Source organism: Bactrocera oleae, chromosome X (genome assembly GCF_042242935.1).
Source record: "Bactrocera oleae isolate idBacOlea1 chromosome X, idBacOlea1, whole genome shotgun sequence".
In the NCBI taxonomy this organism is placed as follows: domain Eukaryota; kingdom Metazoa; phylum Arthropoda; class Insecta; order Diptera; family Tephritidae; genus Bactrocera; species Bactrocera oleae.
This window is the reverse complement of record NC_091541.1, coordinates 30,065,198-30,085,942: the sequence shown is the minus strand read 5'-3', so window position 1 is coordinate 30,085,942 and position 20,745 is coordinate 30,065,198. Positions and strand designations below refer to the sequence as shown.

General features: G+C 33.4%; 1 protein-coding gene and 1 long non-coding RNA gene across 6 annotated transcripts in view; one reads left to right on the top strand and one right to left on the bottom strand.

Moving 5' to 3' along the window:
- Positions 1 to 1,031: 1,031 nt before the first annotated feature.
- On the bottom strand, positions 1,032 to 3,165 carry LOC118681734 (uncharacterized). Its single transcript, XR_004977459.2, has 3 exons — positions 1,967 to 3,165; positions 1,656 to 1,909; positions 1,032 to 1,528 (listed from the first exon to the last, which is right to left on the bottom strand). It is a non-coding gene; the product is annotated as an uncharacterized lncRNA (long non-coding RNA).
- Positions 3,162 to 20,745, top strand: part of RhoGAP102A (Rho GTPase activating protein at 102A) — a 61,699-nt gene continuing 44,115 nt past the window's right edge. For 4 of the 5 annotated variants that reach the window (XM_070112702.1, XM_070112701.1, XM_070112700.1 and 1 more), the window contains exons 1-3: positions 3,162 to 3,303; positions 3,371 to 3,960; positions 11,761 to 14,125. In XM_070112702.1, coding sequence (XP_069968803.1) covers positions 11,857 to 14,125 — 2,269 coding nt within the window. In that variant the 5' untranslated portion in view covers positions 3,162 to 3,303; positions 3,371 to 3,960; positions 11,761 to 11,856. The other variant, XM_014239531.3, reaches the window with a different exon arrangement.

Sequence of the window (20,745 nt, the reverse complement as noted above, 5' to 3'; positions counted from 1 at the left end):
TTACCGAGCTGAGGATAGATAGCACGGAAACAAGCAACAGAAATAAACGAGGCTTTATACTTGTAATATATGCAAATGATAGTATTGCTAGCTCTATAGAACTAAAGGCTGTAAAGAGAATTTATTCAGGCCGCAAAGTTTTAAAAGCGGTCTTGTTTGAATGTTTCAATAATTATATTTTAGTTCTGTACAGAAATTCAGCTTTCTCTGTCAGACACTTAATTGTAAAGCTTCAGAAAGTCCTTACTTTTGAGTTATGCAATCAAAATGTGCTAATTTTCAAACATAGATCCTTCCCGTGTTAATGCAATTACTTTTAAGACAGTACACAGCTATCATGACAGTATTTGTGTCTCTACTTCTAAAGAATGATATAGCAATTTTGACAATAGTTTTTAAGACAATTTTAAGAAAAATATTTAAATAATCTAATTAAGAAAATTGTATTTGTATGTATAATTTTTTATTTAATAAGACATTATTGTATAAATATATGATAGAAATTAATATTTTTTAGCTAAACATGTATAATAATATCGATAAAATAAATAAAAAATGTTATTCATTGTCAAAAAACGATTTCCTTTCTTTTCATAGTCCTCAATACAGTTGTAATTCATTTTATATAAAATCAATTATAAGCGTATACAAAAAAACACATGAACGATTTAAAAATTGCGAGTATACCATTTGACTATGCGAGAGTATAAAATGTTCGGTTACATCCGAAATTAGCCCTTCCTGACTTGTTTTAATTAAGAGTCAAACTTAAAATGTTTAATATTATCTCTATATAGCATGTATATGTATGTTACAAATCCCTTCCGAGCACGCAATACGGTGAAAAAAGAAGTTTGTTAATTTTTACTTGATGTGATATCACTAGTACGAAGCGTTTTATACAATAGCAGGTTATTTATTTTTTTAACACGTGACATTCTGCCTAAAACGTTATTTCAATTTCAAGTTTGGTAAAGTTATGCATTCTTTACGAATTTCATCAAAAATAACCATTCAGTTAAAAAAAACTGTTTGTTTGAGGTACAGTTAAGTTGATTTTTGTGTATATTTTGCATTGACTAAGAAAAAAAAGTGTCCATATTATGATACAGATACAAAATTAATGTTTGTGTCATTCCTGTAACATTGAGTTACAAGGGTAATTAAAACTGCTTATGCTTGGTTTCTGCTTTACTTTAAAAGAATGGAATCCGCAGCTTCACAAATGAGCACATCTTTGAGGAATTGATGAATTTTAAGGACAGTGAGGACGGGTTTGAAGGAGACGATGATGGCATTGCCGATCCCAATTTTAAGCCGGAGAACAATGTTAATTTAGACTCCGAGACCGATTTCAAGCCTGGCGATGGACATTATGACATCGAAAACAATAAACTTTGGTAGTGCCTTAGAGCAATCATCCATATTTGCAAATGCTACTCAGCCAGGCGCATCACGTTGCATTAAGCTAAAAAAAATATTGAACTCAATGAACATCAGCTTCGATTTACACGATAGGAGGAACTACCTGCGGATATTTTGGATTTAGAAACACCAATCAGAAATGTCAAATTTTACAATAAAGTTGTGAGTTGCCATATTGCAACACTAGGGTTGCCAAATTTCGAAATATGCAAGGCAACCTACGTACTTACCTTAGCGGCGTATTTCTATGCCATTTGTTTTATAGCAGTCTCGACGATGACTCGGGATTAGAGCTTAAGTGTACGAGCTCTTAAAGAGACGCGCTTTTAACGTCATCTATGCTTGTAGAACGACGGCTCTCTTTATTTTTGGAAATAGGAAAAAAGGCTGGGGCATCGTTACAGTATTGTTTTTGGCTAAGAAATCTCGAACTTCGACCCATTTCTTTTAACAAACGAAAATCGCCAAGCTCATTAAAACACATCTATAATGAAAAGTTGTGTCAGTTGGACTCTCAAAACCAGCGGTTTTTTGAACACACCTCGTAACATACATACGAAATGACCAAGTAGGATTACGTATATTATTGTTTTTATTGTATGTAGATGTAATAGGATTTATTGCCTCAACGACAAAACAGCATTATTTCAAAACAAAAACATGCAATTTTATTTTTTAAGTTATATCACCCATGTTTGGTGCAAACCTCACTTTCATGTTTATAGAGTTTCATTCTATATAGCGACGTGTGATAATTGCGTTTTTCTTTGCGGCAGTCATAATTCAATTCCATATATTCAATCTTTGTAGACGCGAGAATTGTTTTTGCGTGAATAATTATTTTTTAAGATCTCGTCAGACATTTACGTGGTCTTCTGGATGTTAGACTTCGACTGTACTTTGGCATTTTCGCACACATTTACATTATTCCTTTTAGGGATCCGTACAAACTAACAATTTAAATAGACAACCGATACCAATACTTTACACCTTTTACATTATATTTTTGAGGGATCCGTTTAAACTAACAGTTCAAATAGACAAACGATGCCGATACTTCCAGCAGAACTGAAATACATATTACATTTACAAAAGTGAGCTTTTAAAACAGATCGGAGATTGAATCACAAACACCACACTTATTTGTACATAATGTATGTAAAGTATATACCATATTCATAACTTCAATTATGTGCGAGTTAATTCAAAGGTTTAAATAAATTTTGTTTTTAGCCCTGACTAACCAGTACTATATTTGCACTAATTAATTCATTTCTAACAATGATATTTTGCTATGCTGTGCTCTTTGTGGCTGTGATGATAGTTGTATTCTTAGATAAAATATTTGTGATGGTGTTGGCAGGCTTCTAATATAGTTCACCGGGCGTGCGTTCAATTGTGCTAGTATGCGGACGCCAATGTTCATAAATATTTTATACAGATAGATACTCTGCACAGATAGTTGTTTTTGAATGCTAAAGGTGAGATTTGAAAACATTCACATATTTTTCTTGTAATACTGAACCGACGATGGCTGAAGTAATGAAATTCTCCCCTCCAATGTGCTCCTATATATATTTTCATGCTTATTTAATTTTGTATTTTGCTGTGGTGGATGAGTTTGTGTTTTTTGCTTTTTCTCTGGTACTTTTTACTTGTGTTTGCTTCGGATTATTTTGTATTTTTTATGATTTTTATTTAGCATTAGTATTTGCGTACATGTTCAACACGGACATATAATTATTAATTTCTAATTCTGAAATGTTTGCAGTATACGTGAACTTATAGCCATATAAATATATGAAACGGTGCTTAGGAATTACTGTTGTTACGGGCGGTATAAGACACTTAAAACAGTCAAAGCAGATATGATACTAAGTACACGAAATAAGTTCTTTCTCTATATATATTAAAGTTTATAGGTTTCATTTTATATTATTTGCAGTGAAAAGATGTTAATTGAGCCAAAGGAAAAATTTTCAACAAAACGGCATAATTTAAAAACAATATTTAATATCTTTAACTATGCCAGCGTAGGTTTTAGTGGATATTGTGACTAGGCTTGCTCAAAATAATATGTTTTATGTACTTTGCTCTAAATTAATTAAATATTCTTATGCTTTACGGCAACTATAATACATCTAGCTAACGAAGTGGTTATTATAAATTAAGTGAAATCTTATTTAAACAAAACTATTTATTTACACGCATTTGTTAAAAACTCTATGTAAAAAAATATGTATATAAAATCAAACGACTTCATAAGTACATAAGGTACTGGGCAAATATAAAAAAACTGATGTTCGCAGATTGAGACAGTAATGTATTTTAGCTCATATCTCGCGTTTACGTAGATATCAGGCTAAAATATTCGTTTTACCTTTGAATATGATAAATTTAAAGTTCAAAACTGGGTGACAGCGAATATACGAGTAACCCTCGCGAAATTAAATGCCGCGTTCAATAGATTTTGTTCCTTTGACGACAACTTATATATCAACATACATGTACTTTGTGTATGTACAATACATATGGGTATGTATTGAAAACATATATAAGTAATATACAATATGTCTGTGTCGGCACAGTAGTGCTGATATGACGATAATTTCTCAAACAGTACTGATAATACACAAATAACTTACATATTTGATCTCTGGTCAATAATCGAGTATCAAATGGCTGAAAGATATAACATAATGTACAGCTACAGTAAAAATTATAACAATAATATTACCAACAAATTGATATAAAAAGGTAAGTAAGCCATAAATTATCAATTTTGAAAACCAACATATGGTATGTACATATATACATACATATGTATATAGATAATGTATGATGCTATAGCTATGTATATAAGTATGTATATATGTTTTCTTGCAACATGTTGCTATAGAGTATAATAGTTTTGTTCACCTTACGGTTGTTTGTAACACCTAAAACTGATCGAGATAGATATAGGGTTATGTGTATATAAATGATCAGGATGACGAAACGAGTTGAAATCCGGGTGACTGCCTGTCTGTCAGTCCGTCCGCCTGTCTATGCAAACTGTAACTTGAGTAAAAATTTAGATATTTTGAAGCAACACAGGGTTTTTTGCACAGACGATTGGTTTCCAATTTTCTTTATTTACACTGTCATTGTTAAATATATATTAAATTAAATTCGGATATATTAAAAACTGAAGAAGAAATTTTTATAATCCTGAAAAAATAAAGCGAACCTTAAGGGCCACCGTTTCATTAGATACATGAAAAGCGCTGAAAGAGCTAAACGCTATCCCAATACTGGACTATTTTGAAGGCGACAACGTAAGGTAGACGACTGATCATACATTTTTTTTTTTAAAAACCAAAATCACCGTTATTTTTGAACACACCTCGTACGACCACACCTTATATAGTGATTCCGGACTTTCCACATGACATTAGACCGTTTATGTTGGTCAAAATGTGTGATATATTAATGAATTTCAGTGGACAAGTTTTCTAAAAATTATGTGATTTAACGCTGAATATGAATGGAATTGGTTTAGAGCTTGATCCAATAATATCCTTAATATAATCAATTCCGATCTTATGGTTAGCGTTTTCCACATCAACTCAAAATATTGAATTTATCCTCTTCTGTATAGTTTATTTGATATGTATCTCATATAAGGATGATTTTAATATATATAATTTTCACTGCAGCTAAGTAAAATATTATAATAGTAATAAAAATAAATGTTGTTTACATATTACAGTAGACTCAAAGAAACGCGTGTACACTATAGCGAATTGAAAAGGACAGTGATTAGTTTTTCACAATTCTAACATTTGAATAATGCTATTCCCTAAATTTCTAACCTTGATATACTTGTAGCAATATTCTTTTTTCAATTGACGAAATTTTGGGGGCGTGGCAATACCAATATATAACCAACGTCCTCACAGTTCCAAAGGAGACTAGTATCAAGTTTCGCGAACACAAATGGCGGACGGACTATCACACATTTGGGAATCCATTTGTGTAGTTTTCCTGGTTATCCTTTATATTTACCTAAATTATTTTAGAGTATAAAAATTTATTATGTCGACTGGAGAAGCAGTCCAAAAAACAATTTACAATCTTTTTATTATACTTTTGCAACATGTTGCTACAGAGTATAATAGTTTTGTTCACTTAACGGTTGTTTGTATCACCTAAAACTAATCGAATTAAGTACAGGGTTATATACATAAATGATCAGGATGAAGAGACGAGTTGAAATCCGGGTGACTGTCTGTCAAGCCATCCGTCCGTCTGTCTGCGCAAGCTGTAACGTGAGTAAAAATTAAGATATCTTGAGGAAACTTGGTATACATGTTCCGTGGCAAAAAATAAGGACAAGTTCGTAGATGGGCGAACGCCCACAAAACGCCATTAATCGAAAACATATTAAGTGGCATAACTAAGCCGTAAATTAAGAAACAGTCTCAAATTTGGCACAACGAATTACATTAAGGATGGGAACATGCGGTTCAGTTTTTTGATTGATTGACTCAGTACGTTGTGAGCGCTCGTCAAAGATGAACACCAGCAAAGAGAAAATTCGCTATATTTTACAATTTTTCTTCGATCAAGGTGAAAAAGCAGCAAAAGCGGCAGAATAAATTAATTCAGTTTATGGGCCCGATGCTGTACACAAACGAGTAGCACAAAAGTGGTTTACTAGGTTCCGTTCCGGTAATTTCGATGTCAAAGATGCACCACGCGTCGGAAGGCCTGTCGTCGAAAATAAAATCATGGAAATAGTGGAAGCAGACCGCCACGTGAGCACTTATTTAATTGCTGAGGAACTAAAGATAAGCCAGAAAACCGTTTGGAACCGATTGGAACCATTTGCATAACCTTGGATTCAAAAAGAAGCTCGATATTTGGGTGCTACACGAACTAACGCAAAAAAACATGATGGACCAAATTTCTATCTGCGAATCGCTGCTGAATCGCAACAAAATCGACCCGTTTCTGAAGCGGATTGTGACTGGCGATGAAAAATGGGTCACTTACGACAACATCGAGCGCAAACTGTCGTGACGGCCAGGAAGGTTTTGTTGTGTGTTTGGTGGGATTGGTAAGGAATCATCTACTTCGAGCTGCTCCCCTATGGCCAAACGCTCAATTCGGCCCTCTACTGCCAACAACTGGACCGCTTGAAGGCAGCACTCATCCAGAAGAGGCCATCTTTGATCAACAGAGGTCGAATTGTGTTCCATCAGGACAACGCCAGACCACACACGTCTTTGGTGACGTGCCAGAAGCTCCAGGAGCTCGGATGGGAGATCCTAATGCATCCACCTTATAGTCCGGACCTGGTACCAAGGGTAATCACTTTCTTTCTTGTCCATGGCGAACACGCTTAATGGTGAGAAGTTGGCCTCAAGAAATGCCTGTGAAAATTGGCTCTCCGAGTTTTTTGCCAACAGGGATGCAGCCTTCGAACTGCAAACAAATGTACACAAAGTTATCATCTTTTGAAAAATCAATAAAAAATGAACTTTTTACTTGACCATATATGTAATTGAAATTCGGAGAGAATCCTTTGCTATTAATAGTATGTCTGAATCTCAAAATTTTTTTAAAATCAAGTCAATATTTCCCCTAGTCCCCATATACCTAACATAAAGATTTTCAAACTTCCGAATGACTTTATAGCGCATATATAAGCCAATATCGAAGTTATCTCAATAAAAATGGGAGACCATATTTTTTTAATAATTGTGTATCTATGTGCTTGAAAAAGATAAAGTCAGGTGAAAACTTGCCCTAGCCTCCATATAACTAATCATAGAATTTTCAAACATCTGGTTGATTTTACTCCATATACCTATGTTGGTGGTGGTATATGAGGTGCCTTAATGAAACTCAGGGAGCATATTATTTTGTTAATAGTATGTTGTATTGCCAGAAATAGATAAAATTGGATCAATACAACCCTAATATATATAGTATATTAGAACTGAATATAAGATTTTAAAACTCCCGGTTAGCCTTATGCCATCAGACAATGTGTATATGGATATACTATAGTTTGATGCCGAAAATATATTAATTTAGTCTACGTATTACCCTAACTTCGAAAAACTACAAATATTGATTTTTGTTATTCTAGCAAACCTTATGCCGAATATGTCGTTAAATATTTATAAAATTGCTTAAAAATATGAGTATGCCTCAGCAATGTTAAAATTAACTCACACAGCCAATATAGCCTATATGATAATTTTTGACTTTCCACCTGATAAAATGTGTGACACTTTAATAAAATTAAATGAACAGGTTTTTTTTAAAAATTGTGTGGGAATATAAGTGAAATTGGTCTAGAATTTGGTCCAAACCTTATACCCCTAAAATAATGAATTGCGATCCTCTAATTGACGTTTTCACATCAACTCGTTATAACTATTAAATTTAGCTTTCTCAGTTGTGTTTATATCACATATATCTCATTGAAAGATGAAATTGATACAATTTTATCTGACGAGAAGTAAAATATAGTAATAAAAAGTGAGTCTATGACCTATAATATAATTTAATAAAATACCAAATTTTATTGTAATTCATTTATAATTTCGTCAAATATAATTTCGTGTAATATTTACAGCCTGTCAAATGAAGAACAAATTACAAGAACGATTTCTGTTAAATGTAATTCATGTATTAAAGAGAATTTTCGCAATTTTATCCCTAACTGTTTTTTAATTTTCCCATACAATAGAGCAATTAATGTATGTTATTACCCAATAAGTAATTAATCGCCAATAAATTGATTTATAACTTCCCATTGTTTTCAATGAAAGCTTCTGTTGAATGAGAAAATTAAAAGTCAAAATTAATAAAGACAAATACAGTTAATATCAAATATACAAAAATTTAAGTATTAATAGGAGGTTTCCAGGAAAATTTGTTTTAAATATTGATTTCTTTAAAAAATAAGTAGCATTTCTGATTTGAATACGATATAAGCACAGAGTTCTGCGGAACTGCCAGGAGCCCGACTATAATTTACTCACTTAAAAGTCAAAATTAATAAAGACAAATACAGTTAATATCAAATATACAAAAATTTAAGTATTAATAGGAGGTTTCCAGGAAAATTTGTTTTAAATATTGATTTCTTTAAAAAATAAGTAGCATTTCTGATTTGAATACGATATAAGCACAGAGTTCTGCGGAACTGCCAGGAGCCCGACTTCGAAACAACAAAAATTATGTGTATGAATTTTAGATATATAACATTGATCTATGGTAGTTTTGTTGCCGTAGATATAAGATTATTCTTGGATAAATTTGAGCCCACAGTTCAGGAAGATTTGCTCTTTGTAAGATTTGCTCTCGTTTATTTTGAAATCTCTTTTTCGCTTTACATTACAAAAATAAGAAAATATGAAAAAAATTAGATGAATAATGTCAGCTTTGTGTAAGGATACATCGAAGTAAATAGAGCGGTAAATGTCGAAAACATATGTTATATCCCCGAACCCATCAACCTCGCACCTTTCTTCCCTCACTTTAAGATCCTGATGGAACCATTCTCCTTTTTCTTACTATAATTTCCTAAATTATCCGAAAATGTATCGAGAAGATTTGGAAATATTTTAACTTGATACTCATATTTGCTCCTAGAGTCTGAAAATTTGTCAGCATACTTGTATTTTGCACAATTTCTTCATGATTTAGTATTATATGGTTACCTAAGAAATTTTCGACTATCAATACAAAACTTTTCCACGATCCACTTTCCAGAGCAGTCATAACTTTTATAAAATTTCTATCCTTTATTAATTGCTGTATTTAATATATTTCTCTTTTCAACTTTTCCATACTAAGCTTCGGATATTTTCTACCAATGTAATTAAAACAATATCCTTCCACGCCCAAGGCTTTGACAAATTGTTTTATCATTCCTAACTTGATCACGTGTTAAATCACTAAGTTCATTTTGAGAAAATAACTTTGGTGTAGATGTTTCACCTGTTACTGGTACCTAGGTATTAGGCGACATCATTGTTTCTAATTGAGTAAAACAGGATACTTGTAGACTGTATGTCTAGATATCGCCACGTTTAATTTTTGGTAAAATCTTAAAACCTTCCGCACATTTTTCACAAATTTTTAGTAAATAGTGGTTGCCCGAGTGTGGGCACCACGTGATGTTTGTATACACGAAAAAGTCCGCAGAATCCTAATTATGACTGGAAAAAATTAATTATTTCACCAACAATCCGATAATTGATGAAAATATACGAACTAAATTAACTACTTTTATGAAAAAATTAGTAATCGGAACATCTAAAAACATCAAAATTTGCTAACAAATCCAGGGTAACAAATTTTTGTTTCGTAGAGCGGTAACAGTATTAGGTTCAATCGGGTGTTTTTTTCGAGGTATACAACTTTAAGTTGGCATTACTGTTCAAGATGGCGACCGATTTAACAGCTGTCAAGTGATTTATTCTCAATTTGGCTTGGCAATTCATCATGAATAGACTCACGCCTGAACAACGCTTGCAAATAGTGCAATTTTATTTCGAAAATAATGGTTCATTTTATGAATGATACGATGAATCGCACTTCTGGTTGAATGGCTACGCCGCATTTGGAGTGAAGCTAATCCTCAAGTGTATGTCGAAACACCGTTACATCCAGAAAAACTGACTGTTTGGTGCGCTTTATGGGCTGGTGGAAATTGGTCCGTACTTCTTCAAAAACGATGATGGCTAGAACGTTACAGTCAATGGTGATCGGTATATCGATGTCCAGGAGCTATGATTCCAACATGACGGCGCAACATATCACACAACTCATGCCACAATCGATTTATTGAAAGACACGTTTGGTGACCGCCTAATTTCACGTTTTGGACCTGTGAATTGGCTTCCAAGATCTTGTGATTTAACACCGCTATACTACTTTCTGTGGGGTTCTGTAAAGTCATTGGTCTTGCGCATAAGCCACAAGCGCTTAACTATTTGGAAGACAACATTCGCCGTGTTATTGCCGATATACAGCCACAAATGTTGAAAAAGTCATCGAAAATTGGACGTCCAGATTGGACTACATCCGAGCCAGCCATGGCTTTCGTATGCCAGAAATCGTATTTAAAATGTAATGCCACAAGATTATCTTTCGGATAAATAAAATTCATGTCAATCGAATGATCCATCGTTGTTTTATAGCAATTTAAAGTTCTATACCTCTAAAAAACACCCTTTATAATGGGACTTGGGATACAAATAATTTTCGTGAGAAATTCTAGTAAGCATTTTCCCGCTCTCGAAGCACAAAAACATTTAAATGTACTTTTATCTCTGCCGATGCCGATCTCTTTTAAATTATTGCTTTATTTTGCAGAATAGAATTGTTTCATGATAAAATATTTTAAAATTTTGCATTTTAAATACTTATTAGTGGCGTGGTCTTCTTATATTGGAAGTGCATACGTATTTTCATGTATTTTTGAAACTAGGAGAACCAAGGGAAATAACATTAATTTTCCTCTTTAACGCCAGTGATTCGGCAAATAGACGGAACTAAGTTATTTTGATAATCCACGAATGACTGAAATCCAAATTTTACATATGTAGGAGTAATATTGACTAATAAATTTTGCGTTCGATTGTTTAGTCGCGGTCTAATGCGAGAAAATCGCTTATACCGTAGTGGTGCAAATTTTTATGACCATTTCAAAGTGCTGACGTTTATGCTGCATTAAGTAGGGGCTGAAGCGTGAATTACTTAACAAAGAAATTTCCTCATAAATATATTTTTAAAATTACATCATAAAGGTGAGCCTTACGAATTGCATGCTTGTGTAAGTACGTACAATAAAAACAAACACAATCCGGCAAAGGAAATCATTGCTACTACCAAATTTTCTAAAACTGCTTTTTTAAAAATATTCACAAAATTTAATACCTCAAGTAAATATTATTTATTATTTCAGCTTTTAGGCCGTTAATACTGTTACTTTATGCCGTCATATAGTCGCAATAATGCTAAATACTAAAATTATTTAAGAACGAGCTGCAGTCGAAAATTTTACAGTTTACAAAAGTCAGTGCAAGGAAAAGCACGATTTTTGGCTTATCCGCAAACAGTCAATTAATATTAGTGGAAAACGTTAACAAAGTTTTAGCTTCAACAAATTTTTAGATTAGGTAAACGATCAAAATATTAGTGCCACAGTGGGCTTTTGTAAGTCTCTGCTATTTCATTAAAATGAAGATTTATGTGAAAAAATATCAGTTGGTAAAAATTTCTCCCCGTCAAATAATGATTGTTTAATTCTATGCTTTTCTTTCTCAGGGAGGCAACATTTAATATTGTTATCGAACTTAACAAGTTTTGAGTTGGAAGAATCGTGCATTTATTGACGATGGTGTCAACTGCACAACAGAAAACATGGATATCAAAAAGGATATAGCGACATCGCAAGCAAGTGATACTGCATTGCGTCGTCCGATTCAAATTGTGAAAAAACGCTCTGGTCCGCTAGATGATGCACTAAATGAGTTATATCAGGAGTTGAGTGATGCACCAGCTATGATTGACCCGACAGCGCCGACGGCATCACAAGTGGCTTTTACAGTTTGGCAATCATCTTCAAAAGATATTAGTTTGAAATTACCTTCATTTACAGTGACCGCAGCATCACCACAACCAACACGCCGACGTCCGTCAATCAAAGAGAAAGAGAAAAAACGGGACCGTTGGCTACTCACACGTAAAACTTGGAAATATATGACTGATGCTGGACGTAAGCTTATACCGGAAGGAGCGCAAAACTGTAAAGAAGATATATTCAAGATTGAAGCAAATTTTCAACAGATTTGCGCCAACGAACCCCGTTTTATATTGTGGCGTCGGAAATCTTCTTATCCAGGAGCTGTGCGTAATTCAAAACAACGTTTGAAACATTTATTGCAGCATACCGGGCAAAAGGGACCAACTACGATAGAAGCAATAGAGCAGGAAGAAGCACACAATGCTGATCAAGTTATTGGTCTTTTGCAGTCTTTTTTAAAGCTTGACGAAGTGTGCAAAACTACGGCACTACTCAGCTCGAAAACAGTGCGGCCAGATCAAACAGCTTCGCCAAGTGCTCGCCGTCCTGATAGTATCCGGAAGTCAGCGACTAACAGCGGCAATATGACTTCACGTGGCCTTAATTTTTTTGCACAACAACTTCCTAAAGATTTACAGCAACTAAATGAAATCGATCAACTGCTCGAACGATTACGAAGAATTTCTCGTAGTGCGAGAGTAAATGAATTCACAATACCACCAAAGGATATTACTCCAGCTATTCTTCAGGATAAGGTTTTACTTAAACAAATATATAATTCTCTTAAAAAACAACAGTTGCATCGTATTTTGAGTACACATTCCACACCGTCATTAAAGGGTATACGACCAAATATACGGCATTTTTCATCAATGTCTAGTTTACAGAATTTTAGTGCTGGTGTTAATAGTGTTGTTAAGTTTGGAGGTAGTACCAAAGATCAGGATTTGTATTTAGGACCCTACAGTCAAGAAGCCACCATCCAGTTGAGGAATACCGCTATAAAAACAACGGTACCATCAGCAACAACAACTGGAGCAGTACCAAAAAAACAACTGAAAATTATCCCAAAAGACGCCAGTGCCAATCCTATGCCTCCCACGCCAGCACCTCGCCAACGTAAGCCGCCAAATACACTCAATCTACCACCCTTAAACAAAAATAGCACATATAACGTACCTTTAAGCCATGTGAAACACCCTCAGGCTGTGAAATATTTTAATTCTTGTGGAACTCAAACTAACTTTGTCCCATTGCAAGAAATTAAACGCTTAGCAGAAGAATATAAGGATCTCAAACGGGAAGAGGCTTCATTGAAAGCTTCGTTAAGTTACACCCTTGGTACCACCGATGATGAGACGGAGAAAGGCGCCAGTTCTACAGCAGCGACAGGCCCCCAACACCATCGTCGTCGCAAGAGTTCAATAGATAATGAAGATGTTTCACAATCAGTAAGTGATACGATTAAGCGATATTTGCGTATGGCCCGAAAGAAGAGCGTCAATGATGATAACGCTAATAGATTTAAGCGTGTTAATTACGATCGTAATTTACGCAATATAAAAGCAAAGGGCGAAATTAATCCACCTGGTATGGATGAAGACAATTCAAAAGCAGTACAAACATTGGATGCATGGCCCGTGATTTGTTTAAACTTTATACGTGGAAAGGAAACATTTAGTATCTTAGAGGCAGCTCATGCCGAATGGCAGAGGGCACTAGAAGAACGTATTCAAAAAAAGCTGGAATATCACCAAAAAATCCGTGATTTAAAAAATGCCACATTAGCACCAGCTTTGTCGAGTTGTGGTTCCTCATCTGCACCAACGTCGCCAACATCTCCTGAAAATTTCAGTGGAGCAAGTCACAATTTTGGGGCCCGTCAAGCAAACCACGGAATTGGAAATAGCATGGGAAGCCTTCGACACGCTGGATCACAGTTTTTATCGAATCTATGGCACGGAACTAGTAGTAGCGTAACAGCAACTCCTGAAGATGAGGAGACTGGCAACAGTAGTGCTGAAAGAAATGTTCCAAATCATTATAACAGCTTTTTAAAATTTCATCGAAGTTCAAAACATGATCACAGTTCAACAACGAATGACCGTAAGTACAGATATAACTACATATGTAAATATAGTAACTTTTTGCTATATTTTTTTGGAAAATTTTATATTTGCAAGCACTTAAAAATATGTAAAAGTCTTCAATCGTAAAATACACATGTGCTGTCCAATTTAGCTAAATAGACGAGATAACGCGATTGGAAGTAGTTTTCTTCAGATTTCTTGAGTCAAAAAGTCGCTCCGTCGCTGTCTTTTAGGACAAATGTACAAATATATTTTTTACTTTCATTAAATCACATTAAAAGCAGTGCAAACAGTAATATGGTTGTATCACTTAATTGTTTTCAATGTTACCATTAGCGTACTTATTTTTATAAAGAACATTATTTGCCAAAGATCTTCACCTAGATTTAGGATATCCATATTCCCTGGGGCTTACTGCAGCAACTTAAATCTTTTAATTTAACACGAGAGTTCTAGTTATATTATATTCTCTGGTGTGACGTACATAATATTTATAACATATATATTGTACATAATTTTGTAATTTGGATATGTTATTAGACACCGAGTCTAAGTGTAAGTTTTAACACAGAAAGTATGAATGAAATCCTAATATTCTGTTAATTATACTTAAAACAGCGTAACACGCAAAAAAAAACGTGGGAGACCCTACAAAGTATATACATGTGTACGTACATATATAAATGATCAGCGTGACGAGCTGAGTTCATTTAGCCATGCCTGTTCGTCTGTATACACGCGAACTATTCCCTCCGTTTTTGACATATCGATTTGACATTTTTCTTACGTCCTTTGCCCACAATGAAGCTGCTCATTTGACGAAAACGCCGATATCGCACCACTATTTCATACAAACTGAACGAACAAAATTAAGTTCTTGAGGAATAATTTTTTTTTTTACAAGGTATCTTCACGAAATTCGGCATGAATTATTTTCCAAGGCAACGGTACAATATCCGAAGAAATTTTTCAGATGTATCTGCCATACAAACTGAACGATCACAATCAAGTTCTCGTATGAAATTTTTTTTATGTGTGGAGAGTATTCCAGCTTCCATGCAACCGAAGTTAAGGTTTTTCTTGTATTTTGTTTGTTTAGTGTAAGTTAGTACAGTTTCCGAAGAAATCAGTTCAGATCAGACAACTACAGCATATGGCTGTCATACAAACTACCCGATCAAACTCAAGTCTTTGTATGGAAAACTTTTATGGCTAAAGCAACTCAATAATATCCGAATAAATTTTTCAGATTGAACCACTCTAGCAATCGAAGTTAACGTTTTTCTTGTTTTTGGCTTGTTTTTTTGCTGACTTATAAGTTGGTCTGAATATAACTCTTTCTTTTTGGTCTCGATATCTTTTCATATATCTCAGTCCTTTCATTCATATTTTGAGAGCGTATATTTATGGTGTTACGAACTATCGATATGTAAAAAAAAATTTATTACATGCAACATGTTGCCAGAGCAAGAAAATTATATAAATCTGTAATATTCGATATTTGGAAATTTCACAGCCATTATCCCCGGAATAGACATCTTTCATGTACAGAATATTCCATAACTGCCTTGAAACGAACACATGGGTAAAAGTGCTATAATGCGTCGCCCTTAGTGGCATAGACTTATGTTATTTGTGATAAATAAATTTATAGACTTTTGTAACGAAAACTAATCAAACATTTTTACAATTTAAGTTACGATTAAACTCTAATCGATTCAAATCAACAAAATTTTTTATGTTTGCCTATATGTATACCGATATAGCATTGGGAGATGCTCGGTGGATACATATGAATGCCGTTTTTACATACAATCAAATGTACTAATACGTTAGAAAAAAATTTTGCGTTTAGTCTAGCTATTGTATCACTGACGTTTTCAGTACACATATTTATTCTGTTCCCCTTTTCGTTCGTTCGAATTTTAATAAAAATTTTATTTGAAAATATAAAGTTTAAAAAACTACTATCCAGCTATATTCCGAACATAAGGTAAAAATAAAAGGCCATTAGTGCGAAAAAACTTAGAACAGAAAAATATTCAAATCTTCAAACTTTTACATATATTAAAAAACAAATTTACTAAGCACACTTTTGAGTTTTGACGGTCAACAAAAGCACATCCAGAAAGAAAAATAGGCTAAAAAGTGTCTAAACTTCCTATATCCATATATTACGTATGAATGTTTCTATGAGCTCACATACATACATATATAAATGAATACGCCAAATCCATGTGTTAATGTGTGCATACGAATGTTGTATGGTACAAACGCATAAGTATATTTTTGTATCAGTCAATATAATCCAATAGGCCGGCAATTGGCAAAAGTATGCAAATTTAAAAATTAGCGGCAACTGACGAGCGAAAAGCAAAACGAAAAAAATTATTTTTGGCTTCAACAGCAATGTACACTACGATTAATACGCGAGGAACCACTACACGTGTGCATATTATATACACATGCTGCTTGTACCTATGCATGCAATTGTATCTCATCAACTAAGGATTATTAACAAAGTAAAATAATTCACATAAGCATTCTGTGAAATGTAAGTAACAAAGTTTCGACACCGAAATTATATTAATTAAACATTTATCTTTATTTAAAGCAATCAACTCAAATGAAACCAAATCATAATAATTGTTATACAATATATTGTACTTGTACATAAGTGCATGTAAATATATTAATACACTTATGTCTGAATATTAGCTGTTTATATCTAGTTGTAATAACCAATAAACTAAACAACACTTTTCGATTTGAAAAACTATTTAAGTTAGTTCGATTTGAAAACCTTAAGTATACTCAAAAGCGGCTTTATAATAATTCAAAATATTGGAGGTGAGGTGTAGTCACAGGCATGAAAAAATTACAATTATAATTAAGCAGGAGAAATACCTTAGGTGTGAAAAAATTTATATTTAAGAAAAATTGTTCACTTAGTTTCATTTAAATGACATCCCTTTTTTTCCAACCTAAACGGTTTAAAATCAGCTGGAAAGTCAGAAATCACTACACAGGGTATATTGGTGACAAAGAAAGGTATGGAATTGTTGCAACAACCTTTGTCATTGCTGAGTTATACTCCAAAACATATTTTCAAGCAATTTTATAAATAAATTCCTCACACACACTGTATTGACCGATATATAAGGTACAAACCAACTTAAAGTTTGAAAACCTTGCATGAGGTATATGGGAGATAGAAGTAGTATTGATCCGACATGATCTATTTTTGGCATTAACACAATTACTACCAGAAAAAGATGCTCTCTGAGTTTCATTAGCGTACCCCACATACCACCACCAATATATAGGAGTAAAGTCAACCGGATGCTTGTAATGCTTTACAATTGTATATCATAATTTGTAGCTAAGTTGTGCAAATTTTATTTTATAATATTTATAGGCTTTCGATTATTGGCGTTTTGTGGGCGTGGCAGTGGTCCGATTAAGCTCCTCTACAATAACGAACTTCTTATAGTACCAGAGAATATGTGTAGTTTCATCAAGATATCGTAATTTTTACTAAAGTTACACCTCGTTTCGCCATCCTCATCATTTACCTATATATATATCTAACTCAATTATATTTAGGCGATACAAAAAACCGTTATGTGAACAAAACTATTATATTCTGTAGCAAAATTTTGCAATAGGATAAAAATCCTTCGTTCAAGCACTAGCTTTTTATGTTTTCAAAAAGCTGCATAAATTTCATTGAAATTTACCGAGCGGTTTTCGAGCTGCAGTGGTCACCAGTTCAAAAAACATAGGTTTTGATGTTTTACACAAACGTTTCAGAGCGAACGAGAACCCTTCGCTAATTATCGAATAATTGGAATGGTATTTCTCGGATTTACTTAAATTTTCGGAGAATATTTCTCATATATTGTACTTCAAGAAATTTCAAAATAAAATTTTTAATTTTGACTACCCGTAACGCTGAAATTAACATGACGTAGTAAAAATATATGCTTGCAATATAATATGTATATGGGAATGTACAGCTCAACATAAGTTAAACTTACGTAGCCGTTGATAAGGCGATTTCCATAGTACGATTAAGTGACGACTCTCAAATGAGAATTGCATTTAAAATTAGTTATTACAATCACGCCTACTTCCCATATAACAATATCTGAAATTCAATATGATGACAGTATACAAATCAAGCAGCAATTATAATCCTGATCGGGTTAAAATTTTGTGTCTTAAAAGTATGCCATCTCAAGTCTAAAAGTTGTTAAAATCGGACCATTAACTAATCTAGCCTCTTATATCAAAGATGTGGCCCATATGTTATTGAAATTCAGAGAGTATCTTTTCCTGATTTTACTAAACCTATGTGTCAAATCGGATCAATACTTTCCCGAGCGCCAATATACCTAATATAAAGATTGTCGAACTTCCGGTTGACTTTATACCGTATATTCCAGCCTATATGTGAGATATCTTAAAGAAATGAAAACATCATATCTAACTAATAACAATGTGCCCTTATGCCTAAAATGGATAAAATCGGATCGGTGTCTCTAGCCTCCATATACCCAATATAAGAATTCTAAGCTTCCGGTTCCCTATTTTTCGTATATCGGTCAATTTGTAGTATATCTTAGAAACTTAAGTGAACGTATAATATTATAGTTTAATGCAGAAAATGGGTAAAATGGATCAACGAATAACCCCAGCTACCATACACAACAAATAATTATTTTTGTTATTTTAGCAGACTTTATGTCCAATATGTCCGTCAGTGTGTGTTCTCCTTATAAAACTGCATGGAAATATTCGAGAAATATACTTGAGTAATGTCACAAGCTAAAGCAAACAAGTCCGGACCTTCTCTCAAATACATCCGATGTCATTTTTCCGACTTTCTAGCTGACTTAAATCCGTTTATGTTGAACTTAGCCCTTTCTTGCTTATTTTTAACTATTTACTTAAATTCGGTCAAGTGGCTAGAACGATATGATCATCACGATATGATCATCACTTCAATGAATACAAATAATATAAAATTTTAAAACAAATCTCTGCAACAATATATGTACTTCGGGTTCCATTGAACTTCTGTACAAACTCAAGTATGAAAAAATTAAATTATAAGGAGACTGTAAATTAATACTTTACGTAGGTGTAAGAAATCATATCTCTGTGGAAGTGACAAAGAAATAATTTTGCTAAGATCAATTTGAAAATCGCTGCCTTTCAAATTACTTCTGAATCCTTGCCGCGTCTTTGTTAGTATCAGAGTCTGGTAAAATATTTATATATATGTGTATATTGTTTCCTATGGTTTCGCGGGGGAGGAAAGGGCCACTGGTAAAGTATTCCGGTAGTTTGCCCGACCCGACAGGTTGCTAGTATTCGAGATACACAGTAATATAGAACAAGGTAAGAGCCATTTCCGGCTTATGTTATATACATCATCAAGTGAAAGTATTGTATTTGGAATGCTGTAGCACGTTTTTTTTCATTGGGCACAATACCATTTCGCAAAATTCTAATGTTGACGTTGGGCATAGCTGTTTTAGAGCAAAAGAATATGTGATTGTCGTCTGTGAGGTTAGTTAGGGGTTACAAACAACGATCAGATGAACAAAACTCTCATTTATGGTATAATAAATACAGTGTTCCTCGGATAATTGCAATTCAAAAATTTTATAATTATTGCTTCAATTGAACTATTAGTTCATTTACAGGAAACCCATTTAATTGGACAACCTAAGTAATTTAAAAAAATATCATATGTGCACTTTAAATATTTATTTAGCTTTTAGTAATGATATTTTTAATGCGTTTTATTAGGCTAGCACACCTCAAGATTAAATAGTTTTTGTTAATTTCTATCGAAACTAAAGAAGCTGTAATTCAAAAATTATAAGCGATTATTAACGAATCATTTTTCTATTAAATAAAACAAAAATTAGCGTTTTACTTGTTGTTTTATATGTATATTTAGCAATTATTTTCCAAAATCAACAGAAAAGTTAACAATTTTAATTATCCTCAAATCCTTTTTCCAGTATTTTTTAAAATATTCAGACAAGATCATATCTTTAAACTTATGAATTAATTAATTTAACCAATCGTATATAATTTTAAAAATGAGTCGATCTCATATTGTTAAGCAAGATCTTAAATCATTTTTTATACCTTCAATTAATTTCTGTTTACTGGAATATTGTCGTCTAGACTCGACTTTTGTCCCCACACCTCTGTTTTTATATGCGTTTGCATTCGTATTAGCATTCGAAAATTGAATATACTTGTAGTTCTCACGTACGATATTAGAATATGGCTCCACACACCGTTACACCGCTCACACTCCGACGTAGTCGTTCCAACTAATGTTCCTCATTCCGAAGATCAACGAAATAATAATTGTATGCATTGGATTCTTCCAATTTAAAATTATTTTCGTCTGAAAAGACAACGTGGCACCAATCAGATGTTCTTATCGCCCTTAACAATAGATAAGCTCATTTTAGCACCATGAAATTTGGATGCTTTTCTCTAACTTGCGCTCTTGTCAACATCGGAAATCACTTGATTGTAACTATCTTTATTATTTCGACTGTACTCCGACTCATAATTCATTCATTCAGACCACTGTTATAAAAA